We start from the raw sequence: 14,564 nt of genomic DNA, 5'->3' as shown, positions 1-14,564 counted from the left end.
TAGCAGAGCTCTGAATGTTTCTATGGGGACTAGTTGGTGCAGTTTAAAATTAGATATTCATGGCCGATGGCCAGCACTAACTGCTGATGAAGGCCCAGAATTTCACAATTGACGCATCCCTAATTTAGAGGTTAAATTAGGGTCAGGATAGAGTAAAGGAAAGGGCTAGAGGGTAAACAACCATAACAAAAATGAAAGTACGTGTGTGTGCGTGTGTGTGTGTGTGTGTGTGTTTGTGTGAAGACTGTCACCTCATAGATGTGGAACTGTGACTGGCTTCTGCACATTTCTCTGTAGCTGGTACTGAAGTCGCCAATAAAGTCATGGCTGTAAAAAAACACAGTCACTTTTACTCCAAGCTAAAAAAAACACTTATTGTTTTGCAAAATGAGAATCATTGCAGTGAGAAAAAACAAAAAATAAAACACCACAATAATAAGAATCAAAGAATCCACAATAACCTCAAATGTCTTAATTCCTTTACAGTGTATTCACATCGTCAAAGTACAGGAGAAATCAGAGGTATCCCAAGCTCTTTGGTTACTAAAGGCGTGGGTGTAGAAACCAATTTCATGGAGATAATTAGCGCAGTTGAAATCGGAATCAGCAATTTGTGGGAGCTCAGGGCAAAACGCCCTTGAAATGTCAAAAACTGCCTGCGAAATTAACAATGAAGTGCCCTTGAACACTGGGAATTCAATTGCTTCAAAAGATAAACACGGACTTTATTCTCTGACTGCCTCTATGAAGTTATGTGTCAAGAGACCGTTCAGGCAGTATTAATAATTAATGTACGTTTAAAGCAGCTGGGAGTGTCGTCACATATTGCTCTCTACAGTTATATTTTTCTACTGTATTTACTGCAAGAGTGGAAAACAAGAGGTTGTGTTTTTTGTAGTGTGATCTGTGACTTTAATCCCACATGTCCATTACTTTGCACATATGCTCTGGTATTTTCAGGGCTTTTGAGAGCATACAATATCAATGTCATCAGCCAAAAATCTTAACTCTTAGAAACGTATGTTGGATTGATAAATAAAGAAATAATACAGTAACCACAATATATAGCTCATAAGGAATTACATCCATTCTGCTCCAGGGTCTTGCTGCAAATGGTAACTGTGCAGCAGGATGTCAATAAGCTGATGATACTGCATAGATGAATCATAACATTATCGTTTTACTATTACAGTACAAAGGAAAGAGCGTTGTTCCCTCACCCTCCGTCTCTGTCCCAGTCGTACACCTCCACCTTAATGCTCCTGTAGGGGAGGAGAAGAGGGAGGGAAATCCCATTAAAAAAACAATTAGTACTGCTGATTTACAGTCTTTCTGCTTAAAATGCTGTGAACTGGTCCGTGGAAGGCCTGAGTTCCTGCAGAAAGTGGACGAGTCAACATATCGCAGAGGGGTAAGTTTTTTTTTTCATGGTTGTTATCAGTATACCCTGGTGTAACCCAGACAAATAAAAAAAAAGAATTAGAAAAATATTATTATACATAAGAATTACGAGGCACTCAGACAGCACATAACACCTCCAAAGCTGCTTTATAATCTGTATTAAAATGAAGTGATTTTCATGAAGATCTTTATGGGAAATATTTCTATGTTTTAAGACCCCTAAGTGTTTGTGTCATCAAAGAACTCATGGGTCATAAATGACTTGGTTGTCTAAGAATATTGTGCATGGTCAATGTAGCACTTTATCTATTAAAGGTATACCATGCAGAATTAAAAAAAAAGAACAAAAAATAAAACTACAGACGTATTTAAGTTTAATCTTTCTCTATCATCACCTATGACCCATTATAGGCGTGTGGCGGTATATTTATTTTTCTTATTTTGCTGTGTTTGGGACGTTCTTCGGCACAACATGCAACTAACAGGTGCCAGACCATAAGCGGCATCGGTTCTTGTAAAAGCTATGAAAACAGTAGATACAGTGTTGAAAATAACTGAAATACAGCGAGGCGAAACACCAAACGGACAAAGCTCATTCAAAAACAAGAGAAATTCTGTAGTTGACTGTCTCTTTCATTGGCGATACTGTGAACAAAGAGTAACCAACAATTCCTGCATTGTATTCCCTAAAATTTTCATTTTACTACCTAAAACGACAATTTTTGGCTGCCATAAGGCATCAGTGTCGAAATGTCGAAAGCTGATAATTATTGTAACATGGCATGAAAATGGCATTAGACAGGGGCACATGGTCAAATTTGGCCTAAGAATGTTTCTGGATTTTGGGTCTATATGTTAAATGAAACTTTAGATTTCTGTTGATGCAGTGCTACATTAGCAAGGTTTAGCTTGCTTCAGCATTGCTGTTAGTCACTGTAAACAAAACCGGCACAGTGCAGTGCAGTTGTACTTGCTTTGTTTCTTGCCATGGTAGTTTTAATCAAGTTTAAAAAAGAACTGATAAAATGCTCAATAGAAAGAAACTTAACTAACTTCAGCTTTTTTATGTTAGATCGTCATCTGAGTAAGTTTGTACTAATTAAGGACAAACTTTGCCAATTTTCAATCAGCTCTGTGTCATCTTTGTGTGTGCAAATAAATGGTGTTGGGCTCCCCTCATGCCAACAACAGCTTGAGCTCCCCAGTCATCCACCAGCAAAAGGGAAACATGTCATTGATGACTGAAATGCATCATCCGCCAGACCTTTGCCACCGTTCATCTGCAAAAACTGCCCACACTGTGATGACACAGGACTGGTTGAAAATTAACAAAGTTTGCCTTAAAAGGTTTCGGCACTTGTTTGCGCAAAATTTAGAAATTTTGGGTACTTAACACTGTTACCAGCAGCTGCAGGTCTTATTTCTTAAATACTGTATCTGTTATGTAGAAAGTAGTAAGCTCGGTATGTACAAGCAAAGCTGACACTAGATTTTTACTTAAGAGTCAAATTTGACTGATTGCACCCTTAAAAACTCAGTTAAATGAAAAATGTATTCTATCAATCTAGCTGTTGTGTAACATTGTCAGTGAAATGGTTGTTTGTCTCCTACAGTACCTGTCATAGTCTCCGTTACACAGCGCCCTGACGGGAATTTTAAAAGCCTGCCACACCGGATCCAGAGTGTTCTTCACCACCTCTGTTTTGTGGCAGATGGTATACCTGTGAGTGAGAAACACAACGCTTTAAACAGACAACAAATGTACCTTAAAGACCAACTACAACCACATTTAATCCTCCCTTTATGTAGTTTGTAAAAAATGTCAATGTGTTTTCTAAATGTACTGTTGATAGCAGCAAGTTGCTGATGTCCATAGATGGATAGCAGAACAGTATTCCTTCAGGGACTAGTACACAAAAGAAATTAGACATTATAAAGGTACAAACAAGACCCTGTTTACACCTCTGTGCACCACGTGTGCCCAAAGTTGTAGTTGCAGAAGAAAATATGCCACAAAATTTGTTGTGAATAATCTAAAGCAAGCCCCCAGGAAGAGCACAGGCTTTGAAACCAGTTCAGCATAACGGCAAAACCATGAAACAACTTCCCGGTCAATCACGTGTATGCCTTGGACACAAAATACTTTTTTACCACAGACTTTCATGGCAAAAGAGACACTTGTACATCAATGGATCAATGAATACATTTTTTGAACATCACCCCCCCACATAAAAATGTTTTCATAAGAAATAGTTTTTACACTCCATATGTGTGCAAATCTTTAATATTCAACTTGTTACAAGTTCTAGACACAAAATACTTTTGTGCTCCTTGAAGTTTCTGAGATACAGCCACTTTCTTATCATACTACAGCTATATTTAGTTTTTGGACACGTGGGACTGATGTTTTTTTTTTTTACTAAAATATGATGAAATACAGAAAAAAAAACAGTAGTCCTGACCTGTGTGCCTGAAGGCTAAATATAGTTTCAGCAGTAGTAACTTTTAGGCCAAAGAGTTTAACCAATTTTGGAAATTTCTTCAGATTTGTCATGAGGCAAGCCCAGAAAATTTTAGTTGCTGGCACAAATGGGTTAAGGGGAGTGCACTGCTACTTCTTAAAGCCTGATCTTTGGCTGAAATAACAGCTTCCTCTTCTTTTTTATGTGGCACCTAGTCTGGCTCTTTGTAACTGCAGCGTGTTGCTGTTATACCCTGCGGCTGAACATTTAGGCTGCATCAGTAAATACCCAGCTGCACAAAAAGAGAATGTGTGTCTTCACTAAGATGCTGAAGTCGACTTGAATAAAAGCATCTGCGGGGCAAATAAAGTGCGACCTCCACACACATTTTTCACTTAACTCCATCTTATCCATCCTTTCTCCCTTTATGTTCCTCTTGTCAACTCTGTCTTATTATCTCTGTTCATCCCTCCTTTTGCTGTTCTGTCCTGTTAATGTCTGGATGGCGCAAGTCACATATACAGCACTGAGAATTATGTAACATCACATAAGCAGTTTAGACCTTATATCCTCTGTATATGAGTTTTTTGGAGCATGAAAAATGTCTATATGCATTTCAGGCATCTTTACATGTTGTGTATGTATTTTTTTGTGAGATAGCTGCTTTTGTCTATTCAGCAAAGTGACATTCACAAATACCACAAGGAGGCAGCTTGTCAACTTACGATCCATCTTCGTTGCTGCGATAGAAGACGAGAAAAGGATCAGATTTTCCGAAGAAGTCCTTCTTATCCAGCTTGTTGCCACAAAACTGCAGCATCACTGACTCCTGAAATGTAGGAAAGTAACCAAAACATTAGGCATTACACAGCCTCAGGTTGTAAAAAATAAGACAATTTAACAAACTGCTATCACTACAGGTAATATTAGACAATGTTGTTTATAGATGCATTTTGGAGGATTCCAATTTAAGAGACAATTTGATTTTCTGATCTTTTAGCTTAAAATGTAGAACTGGTACAATATTTCAATTATTCTTCTTTAGAGACTGCACACATTGTATACAGTTTTTTGGTGTTTTCATCCACATAGTTCCTAGAGCTGATATTAAAATCTGATCATCACCTGCCCTCAAAACAGAGAAGAAGATAAAATCAAGATTATCAGGCTTAATTACACCCCAGAGCACTTGCATTTTACCACGATGTAATCTTAAATCTATACTAGCATAGCATTTTCACTGTGTGCCATTTCTTAATTAAGCAAATTCCTTTTGTTTCTGTGCATTACTACGAGACAAACAAATGAGCAATTTTCTAATGACTGCAATACATTCTGGCCTGTTGTACCATAAGATAAACTGGTGTCTCTACAATCATTTTCTTTCTCTTTTTTTCTCTCGACATATTTTGGCACACAATGGCAGCTCAGAGCCCATGTTATGTGATTTGAAGGAATGTTATTAAAATGTGACATTTACTGTTTGAGGTTTTAACCGAAGAGAGGAAATATTCACTGCAGCTATAGTAGAACTATCTTATCGTAAAATGATGCATCTGCAACAACCAAACCAACAAACAACAAAATAAACCCAGAATCCAGTGTGGAACGTTTTCACTAAAAGTGGAATTTTTCCAGATGTTTGAGGTGATGTTGTTTTCTCTTTGATAGAAAGAGGGATTCAAACAGACTGAATCACTGTCTGGCTCATCACCGATATTAACTAAAGACACGGAAACAGTGTCAAACAGCCTGCTGTGTCTTGAACTGAAACTGAAAACCAGTCCTGCTAAACTGGTTGACAACAAGAGCAGAGTTTTTTTGTTTGTTTGTTTATTTTTTATTTTTGAAATAAAACCTCCGCCATGCAAAGGTTACAAAAAATCCTGTTAAAATAAAGAACATCTGTTCCATTGCACCGGATTGTCATGGTGAAAAGGGAGCTGGACAGGAAGGAAAAGCTCTTGATTTAGTGGTCCATCTACGCCCCAACCCTATCATGAGCTTTGGGTGGTGGCCGAAAAAGTGAGATTGTATATGCAAGCAGCAAAAATGATTTTCCTCGCTAGTGTGAGGAGCTTAGACATCCAGAGGGAGCTCAGAGTTGAGCTGCTGCTCCTTTACGTCAAATGGGGACAGTTGTTTAGGAGCCCTGGGCGCCTCCCTTTAAAGGTTTTCCAGGCACGTACAACTGGTAGGAGACCTGGAGTAGACCCAGGACACACTGGAGGGGCTATATATATCATGGATGGCTGGGAACACCTCAAACTTCCCCAGGAGGAGCTGGAAAATGATGCTGGGGGAAAGGAAAGTCTGGAGTATCTTGGTCAGCTTGCTGCCTCCACAACCCAGCCCAGAATAAGTGGACAAAAATCGATGGATAAATGATGTGATGTGATGGTAACTGATGCTTCTTCTGGCTTGCAGCAGTATAGTGGTACACTTTAGATAATACATTTAGTTCTCTAATTAAAGTCAACTTTCTGGTGTTATAGCAACGCTGGACAAAAAAACCTTTAGTGCACTCTTAAAGTAACACAGTATTTGTGTTAACGTGCACTGTGGGAAAGTGTTGAGAAAATATTCATAATACTGCATTTATGTGTGCACTCAGTTGCCAGATTTCAGGTACACCCATCTAAAACAAATGCAGTCAAATACAGACAGGCCTGCAATAATTCCTACCTTAATGAAGGCTAAAATCTTCAGTTTTTGTTGTTTTAAATTTATGTCTGTAGTCTATGATTTTTTTGGAATGTACTGAGTTACATTATGATGATTACGGTGACTTAAATGATATTTAAGGCAAAATGTCCTTATTAAACTAGACTTGTGTCTCCTAGTAATTCTTTTAATTCCAACTTTGTGGAGTACTCGATGGATCAGGCTCGTCACTTTGGAGGATAGAAAGTTGGTCTAATTAGGAAAGTACCTGAAAAGTCTGTAAGTTTTACTCCAGAGGAATCAAAGGGGGAACCAAAACAAACTCTTACCCTGCAGTTGCTCAGCTCTTCTGCTCTCACTATGATGGTGCCACATTTCTTCCCCGGGATACCACTGAAAAAAGAGAGAAAAATATTCTCTTCAAATTCAAGCATCCAAAAGGCCTCAAACAATGGGTTTATGACAGGTAGGAGAATGGTTTAAAAACACAGAGTTACAGGGAAAAATCTTTCCAGGTAGTATGGAAGAGTAAGGTAATAACACAACTAAATAAAATGATATATGCAAACTCTATTGTACGTATTATAGTTCATTTTTAAGTTTTTCCATTAGTTTTTAATTTTATAGTGTGGGTAGTGTGTGTAGATGAACCATAGAAAAAGTCAGCCGGGTGAAGCAGTCAAGTACATGCCAGTCTTCATAAAACTCAAGAAGAAGATGCAAGGCCGGATGTACACATCACAAGACAGAAGCAGTAGTACTCGAGAAGTTGAGTACTCATTTAAACGTCAGTATTCAAACATATAGACCATGGACTGTTTATAAAGATGGACAACATGACAACTCCCCCAAACTTTTCAACCTCGATCACCCCCTGGTGTCTGACTGCTGTATAGGTCTTAAACCCAGCGCTTCCGTGTTAGTGAATGGACACAGGCCAAACTGAAAACTCAAAATAAATGCCAAATAATTTCCTCCCAAAGATTTTTTCAGCCACTGTAGGTAGTTCTCATCACCCCAGTGTTTGTTCAAGTGTTTCTTTTTATGATTAGTTAGTTTTAATGAGTAATTGAATTATACAAAAGGGGCCTTTTCCACCATGATTTACAGCTGCGACAGCCAATCCGTGCGCACGCATTCATGTCCAGTCTATGATATAGACATATAGAGTACCTGCCACTGCCCCTCCCACATCTGAATATGACTGCGTTTGTTTTTTTGCTCTCTAAAATGGGTGAGTCTTGTTCTAATGTCGAGCTGTATGCAGTGTGTTGCTTTTCTCAGCACCTTCTTGCCTGCTATTTCTCTCTCTCTCTGTTTTTCATGAGACAACTGCTGCAGGAGTGTGAGCTCCACTCACAGATTCACAGAGATATCCTTTAACACACACACACACACACACACACACACACACACACACACACACACACACACACACACACACACACAGTTAGCATCACACTGGTAATGTTACCTAACATTAATCAAAAGGTTTAACGTCAGAGTCAAGCTATATAATTATCAGTGTGACACCACAAACTGGCAGAAGGTAAACTGACCTTTAGGAAAGTAGCTCGGAGACGCTTTTTTAGCGAGTACTGTAGTACTCTACACTAATTTGATGCGAGTATTCGAATATGGAAGTTACTTAAAATGCCCATCTCTTGCGTAAACGAAATGCTAAGATAATTGCGTCTTAAAGCAGAGTCTGCTGTTTGGCTCACTCGCTCCACATGAAAGCCTCTTTCAAAAGACGACTGTAACCCTTTATGTGCTAGTCCTCGCAATGTTAGTATTTTCATTCACAACACAGCCGTACCATGTTCCCTGAAATGTTATAAGGTGGGAAACTGGTGGTAAAGATTTCCCTGAATTTCCCTGCTCCCATTTACACATCACTTGATGAAGTAAATGTTCCTGAATATTTCAGGGATAGACTGCATGTATGAAAGGAGATAAAGTAAGAAAGGCAAACTCTGACCTGTTTTTTGCATTGTACATACTTTGGTAATTTCTAGCTTATCTTGCATTGTGTACATAATAATTATATTAATTTTACTGTACATACTTTCTAATGGTTTGCTGTTTATTCTGCACTTATCATAGTATCATTCAGTTAACTGTATGTACAGTGTATCTGTGCTTGAGCTTTCTAGTAAGATGATAAACTGAATTTTGTTTTACTGACACTAACTGTAATAAAATTCTCTCTTTACAGGTAAGGCGCCTGTGTTTCAGTTTTTTTGTATATGTAGTATTCATTCACCGCATGCAATAGTTACCGTTATCTGAGGTATTTATGACACTAATAATCAAGCTCTATGAGAATGTCAGATTATGCCGCGGTTACAATTTTACTTAAAAACACACAATGTAAAATTCTATCAGCTGAGACCACCTGCAGACCTGCAGTCAAATTTCTCTTCTTCACAGTCTCTCTCACATTTTTTTGCCTGATTGTCTAAATAAATATTAATTTATGCTGAATGAACACCTCTAAAAAAAAGCACATCAACATAATGTAAACAGATCCAGTGACATTTCAGCTGCAATGTTTGTTTACATCCTGAGTTGGTGAAGCGTAATATTCAGCCAGTAAAGCCAAGGGAGACTAACCACTAAAAATAGACCGCATGAATGCCACGGACCGCGGGCCTGATTCAGAACGAGGAAGTGGAAGAGATCATTTCATTTGGATTAGTATTGTCCTGTACAATGACAGCTGTGGACAAACGGATGGCAAATTGAAGCGAGGCTTTGATTCTCCCTCAGCTCGTCACCTGAGACACACCGCCTTCCTTTGATGCACGGGGAAGCATTCAGTGAAATTAATTCACTGTACACGCAGAGAGCAGGCTCAGTAAGGGGGCAGATGGAAAAATGGCAGGGAGAGAGAGGGAGAGAGAGAAAAAAAGAAAGAGAAGAGGAAGAACAGAGTCACTAGAAAGATGGAGGGATGGATGAGAGGCTGCTCAGTGAGGGGAGAGAGGCTGAAAACAACAGTACATGGTTTCCACTGAAATGGGTTTCCAGACTACGATCAATATCTTATATATTTCTAATAAAGTTGACGTATTATTGAACAAGCCTACACCATACTCAATATTCTCTTTGGTGACAGAAATGTTTTTGTATTTGCAAAACAGTAATTTCCTCATGTGTTCATTGTTTGGTTTCCTTTTTTGTTATTTTGAAAGTGTACATACCATATTAAGTTTTATATCTTGACCTGTATGTCTTAATGTTTATCGCAGCTATCCATATAATATTTCTCAGTAAGTGACAACTGGCAGTAAATGATAGACTACTCTCTCCTACTCTCCTACTTTCCAAGCTTGGATGAACACCACTGTTCCCTAGAGAAGCAGTTTTCACTACTCAGTTTGACACATCCCAGCGACTGTACACTAACTTCTCCGCGGTGTCTGTACACTGGGTTTGCTGAATGGCATTAATCGATGAGCACTAATGATGCTTTTGCTGTGTTGCTGACAATTGACAATTCTTATTCACATTAAATACCAATTTATAGGATTTTTGTGGTGGCCTAAATGTCAAGACATATACAATTTACTGTGATCAAAAACTTGATTTTGAAACCTTTGTTGCACAACATATACCCCCCAACCCCCCTCATTATCTGTCTCTATTCTACTGAAAACTTTTACATATAGATATAAAATGCCTTGGTGCATACTGAAAACATCAACATTCAGAGCCAATGCAAGGAGAAGTGTAACCTTTATAAAAAAGAGACAGAAAGTAAAGCTGATTCCAGTTTTAATTCAGGAGACACCAAGGCTGGGTTAGCTGTACTCAAAATCTTCATGGTATTGTCTCAAATAACCCAGTGCCAAGAAGTATCAAAAGTTCTTTCATCAAATAATCCCTGCATTTGATCTTTTTTGTACCCAGATCTAGAAAAATATCACTACTTCCATGGTTTTGCCCGCAGCCAATTACTGTTAGAGTTCTTCGATGTAATGCAACATGTGATTGGCCCACTACACACACTTTGTGTTTGACGTAGTTGGCGGTTCAACGTGCCAAGATGCCCCCGAAACATTCAAAAGTATAGTGGCAACTTGTGCAACAGAGTGCTTCCATTCTCATGATGAGTATCAAATGAAGCAGGAAAGAAAGGCACCAAATGATGTACTTTATTGGCATCTGTATCACTTTAAGGGTACAGGTTGTAGTACTGGTATGATAAATCTGGAATCAGCTCTAGGATACACATCCTGTCACAGACTCACAATTAATGCTGCTTTTTTTTAACATTATGACATTAACTTTGCCTTGACTATTGTATGATGTGCAAATTTTATAAAAAGATCACCATAATGTTGGGTTTGCAGTATTATCCAATACCAACGTTCTGTCTAGCAAAAAGGGATGTAATAGACAATTTTATGCCAGATTCACACTGGACGCGGACGATTTTTCATTTAGTGCTGGCTAATGTCAGTTTAAACTATTATTAGGATACATGAGGTATATTTTTTAGTCAAAAAAGTGCAAAGTTTAAGTGAAAAAATGCCCTCACCATGGTAAGAGAACTGTTGAAAGAATACTAAATTTGCACCTGGATAATGATCCACTAAAAGCTAAGAAGGTACAGTGAAATTTAGGTTACTGAGCGTCACCCAAATGCAGCAACAAAACAAAGTTAATGACAGATTTCTGCATGCTGCAAGAAGCCCTCCTAGTCACTTCATTTATATCGTCCACAAAATGTAACATAATCCTACAATGAAGTAGTTTTGTTTGTTTGTAGCGTGGTGTCATCTCAGTCGTTTTTGTTGCTCTTTGTTTTTGTGATCTGCCTCCACTTGACTGAGCGCAAGTGTGATGTTTTAGACTTATGATGTGTTTTTTTTGTACACACAAGGTTGTACAAACTTACAAGCACAAACAAGTGCAACAGAATAATAAAAAATGTCTAAAAATATCTTCACATCCCTAAAAAAAGGGGGGAGGGATAAAAATAAAATGCACGAACACACACAACAGATCTGAGTGAATGACTGCAGGCTGAGGTGATTACATAACTCGGCAACAGCAACGCATTCTTACATCATATTTCTTGTATGTGTCATTCTTCAGCGGGCCCATTCAGCTGCAACTGCTCATTGATTATGCCATTCACACACACACACACACACACACACACACACACACACACTGACAAAGATAGACACTAAGGAATGGATGAAGATGCCAGTCCAGTCAGTCTCCTCTCTCTCCCCTCTCTCTCTCTCTACACACACACACACACACACACACACACACACAGACTGCAAACCAATGGGGGACAGGGGATGGGTCAAGGGTTAGACTACTGATGGTTTGTTGCCTCAGGAGGAAAACAAAAAGCAACAACAACAGTAAGCTGAAGACAATGCTGCAGTTCTGCTGTGTGCATGTGTGCGTTTGTGTGTGTGTGTGTGTGTGTGTGTGTGTTAGAGGACAGTTACAGTGCAGCTGAGATCATATATTTATCAGTTTGGTTTCACAAAAATGTGTTTTCTTTCTGAGAACTTAGTCCATGACTGAAGAGAAGCCTTTGATGGGTTTAAGAGAAAAATGTCTCAGTATGTATATTTGTAGTGAAAGGCCAGCATTAACTTTCCCAGTGTAGATTAAGTTTTCTTGAAGAAAAAGCTCATCCCAAACTCAACGTTACATGTATTTTCTCTTATCTGTAGTGCTATTCATAAATCTAGATTATTTCAGTGAATTGCTGAGTGTTGGAGATATTGACTGTGGAGATGTTGGTGCTCGGCTTGTGGTGCTCAAAGCGCAAAAAAGAAGAACTGGATAAGTCAACAGCAATGTTTCAAAGATGTTTTTTTTGGCTTTTGCCATTATTAGAGATAGGACAGCTGTAGCTTGAAAGGGGGAGAGAGAGGGGGGGTGACATGCAGCAAAGGGCCAAGGCCGGAATCAAACTCATGGCCACTGTGGTGAGGACACAGCCACTGTACATGGGACGCCCGCTCTACCAACTGAGCTACTGGGTGCCTCAACAGCAATGTCTCTTTCCAGAAATCATAAACTTTGTTGTGAGCAATTTTCCTGGTATCAGACAAAAATTTTAAACTTGTTACAATTTCCATCTTCACTGTGACATCGTGTTCATCTAACTGATTTCTGTGGGGAACCTATAGCGCCTTCTGAGTTTCACTTTTACTCAATGACGGCAATGGGAGGAGGGTAGGGTCACCTCCCAGGCCTTTTGTTTTCTGCTGGGTGCTGATGTGGACCTTAAATAGTAGTATGAATAACATGACATGCGTCTGCATGATTGCAGATGTCTGCGGACATTTGATGCAGAAAGTATGTCAGAGCTTTAATTGTGCAACGTCAAAACTTTTGGTGATGATATTTGCATTTCTTTCTGTGGTTGACTTTTTGTCTCTTCAGCCACGTAGGAGATCAAGTTATCCACTAAGTTCTTCCTCTGTTTGTGCCAAGCAAACTGATGTTTTGGTTTTTGTCAGTATTAGAAAGTTAAAATTAAAGATTGATTGAAAACATGAAGAGTGAGGGGGGAAGACTTCCTGTGGACTATAGAATGTTTCAAAGTTAAGGACAACCCCACAAAGAGCTTCAAAAGTGAATGATTTCAAGAAAGGGCTACAGGGTTAGCTATTTTGTTGCACTAGAGAGCAAAAATCCAACATTTATTTAGATGAAAATGTTTGTGATTATTTCTTTAGGCTTCAGTTAAGCCTTCAGTTCAGCTTAAGCTTCTTCTGAAATCGAGCTGGGAGCTCACCACTGACATCTTCCCTTAGGGTGAAGTGTCCCTTTTCACTACACGCTGTTTACCATCTCAACATGTTTACAGTCTGTCATTAGGCCCGCTGCTGTTTAACTATTCATCTCATTTGGCTGATGGAGACAGTGTACGCTTTCATCAACATCTTGGCTCATTTTCATGCCCCTGCTTCGCTTCACTTCAAAGACAAACAGTAGCGAGTTAAATTAAAAAAGCACGCTGGTTTTTAACTCATATCGCTGAATGGAAGTGAATCTAGAATATGAACCTAACACCTAACACAAACACCTAGTGATTGTGGCTCTCTGATTACAGTAATGCAATACAATCTTTTTGCCAATTCGCTTTCAGTCAAGACTGTAATTAACAAAACAGTGAGTGTGTTTGTTTCTTTGTTTTTGAGTGCATGGTACTACTTACATCAAAGGTTTTTCCAAGCGGCTCCCCAGGGAGCCCACTATCTCGCCCAGCGTACAGAACGCCTGGCCCAGGAAGTCCTGCATGTGTGGAAAACACACAAGTAAACACATGAACCAGAAATACAGAAAAATTTAGATGCAGAAGAGCAGGGAGCAACATTCATAAAGATGTTTTTTTAAATATTTTTTCATTTTGCATATCAAGTTGTTGCACCATGTTACATCATCAAAGTTTCCCTATATGGCAACTCAAAATGTTTCATATAAATCAATTAGTTAGACATATTATATTTATGTATATTCATATGAAGGTTTCTAAAAGATTGTTTTTCAGTAATTTGAGAATTATGTGTTATATGTAATAGAGTTGGGTTGATTTCTGGTTTTGCCAGTCGGCTCCGGTGTGATTTCTATAAACCAGCTGAACCTTTATTTGTCATTATGGCACATTCTGGCAATTTGAAAAGTAGCTTGCCACAGCGCTAAATCCAAGTCAAAGTGCATTAGTAATAGGCAATATGAGGGAGTGATCAATATAATACCATGTTTTTAATCTTACTAAAGCTTTATTCCCACTGCACAAAAAATCTGCTAACACCCGCTTACATCTAACTTTTTAATGCGATGAGAATGCGTACAATCGGCATTCACACCAGAGTCAAATGACTCTAAAGTCAACATGGGTTTTTATCACCTCAAGCTCTGATTGGCATTGATGGGAACACAATGCCCGGGTGAATGCGGTAATTTCAGCTCCTTTACCAGCAAGATGCAATGAAGTTCCATCACTAATTACAAGAAATATAATTACGCTCCGTCTCCTCCGAAGTTGCA

At 38.8% G+C, this 14,564-nt stretch overlaps 1 protein-coding gene across 1 annotated transcript in view; it reads right to left on the bottom strand.

Moving 5' to 3' along the window:
- LOC121950125 (copine-8-like) overlaps window positions 1–14,564 on the bottom strand; it is an 85,957-nt gene that overhangs the window by 27,945 nt on the left and 43,448 nt on the right. Inside the window, exons 7-12 of the mRNA XM_042496043.2 lie at window positions 13,732–13,808; window positions 6,857–6,920; window positions 4,589–4,692; window positions 3,018–3,122; window positions 1,221–1,262; window positions 252–327 (exon numbers count right to left, since the gene is read on the bottom strand). Of these exons, the coding sequence (XP_042351977.1) occupies window positions 252–327; window positions 1,221–1,262; window positions 3,018–3,122; window positions 4,589–4,692; window positions 6,857–6,920; window positions 13,732–13,808 (468 nt within the window). The remainder of the gene's footprint in view (window positions 1–251; window positions 328–1,220; window positions 1,263–3,017; window positions 3,123–4,588; window positions 4,693–6,856; window positions 6,921–13,731; window positions 13,809–14,564) is intronic.

The sequence above is a fragment of the Plectropomus leopardus genome, chromosome 7, assembly GCF_026936395.1.
Source record: "Plectropomus leopardus strain MGB_pleo_1.0 chromosome 7, ASM2693639v1, whole genome shotgun sequence".
Lineage (NCBI taxonomy): Eukaryota > Metazoa > Chordata > Actinopteri > Perciformes > Serranidae > Plectropomus > Plectropomus leopardus.
The sequence above is the reverse complement of the archived record's forward strand: the minus strand, read 5'-3'. Positions and strand labels throughout refer to the sequence as shown.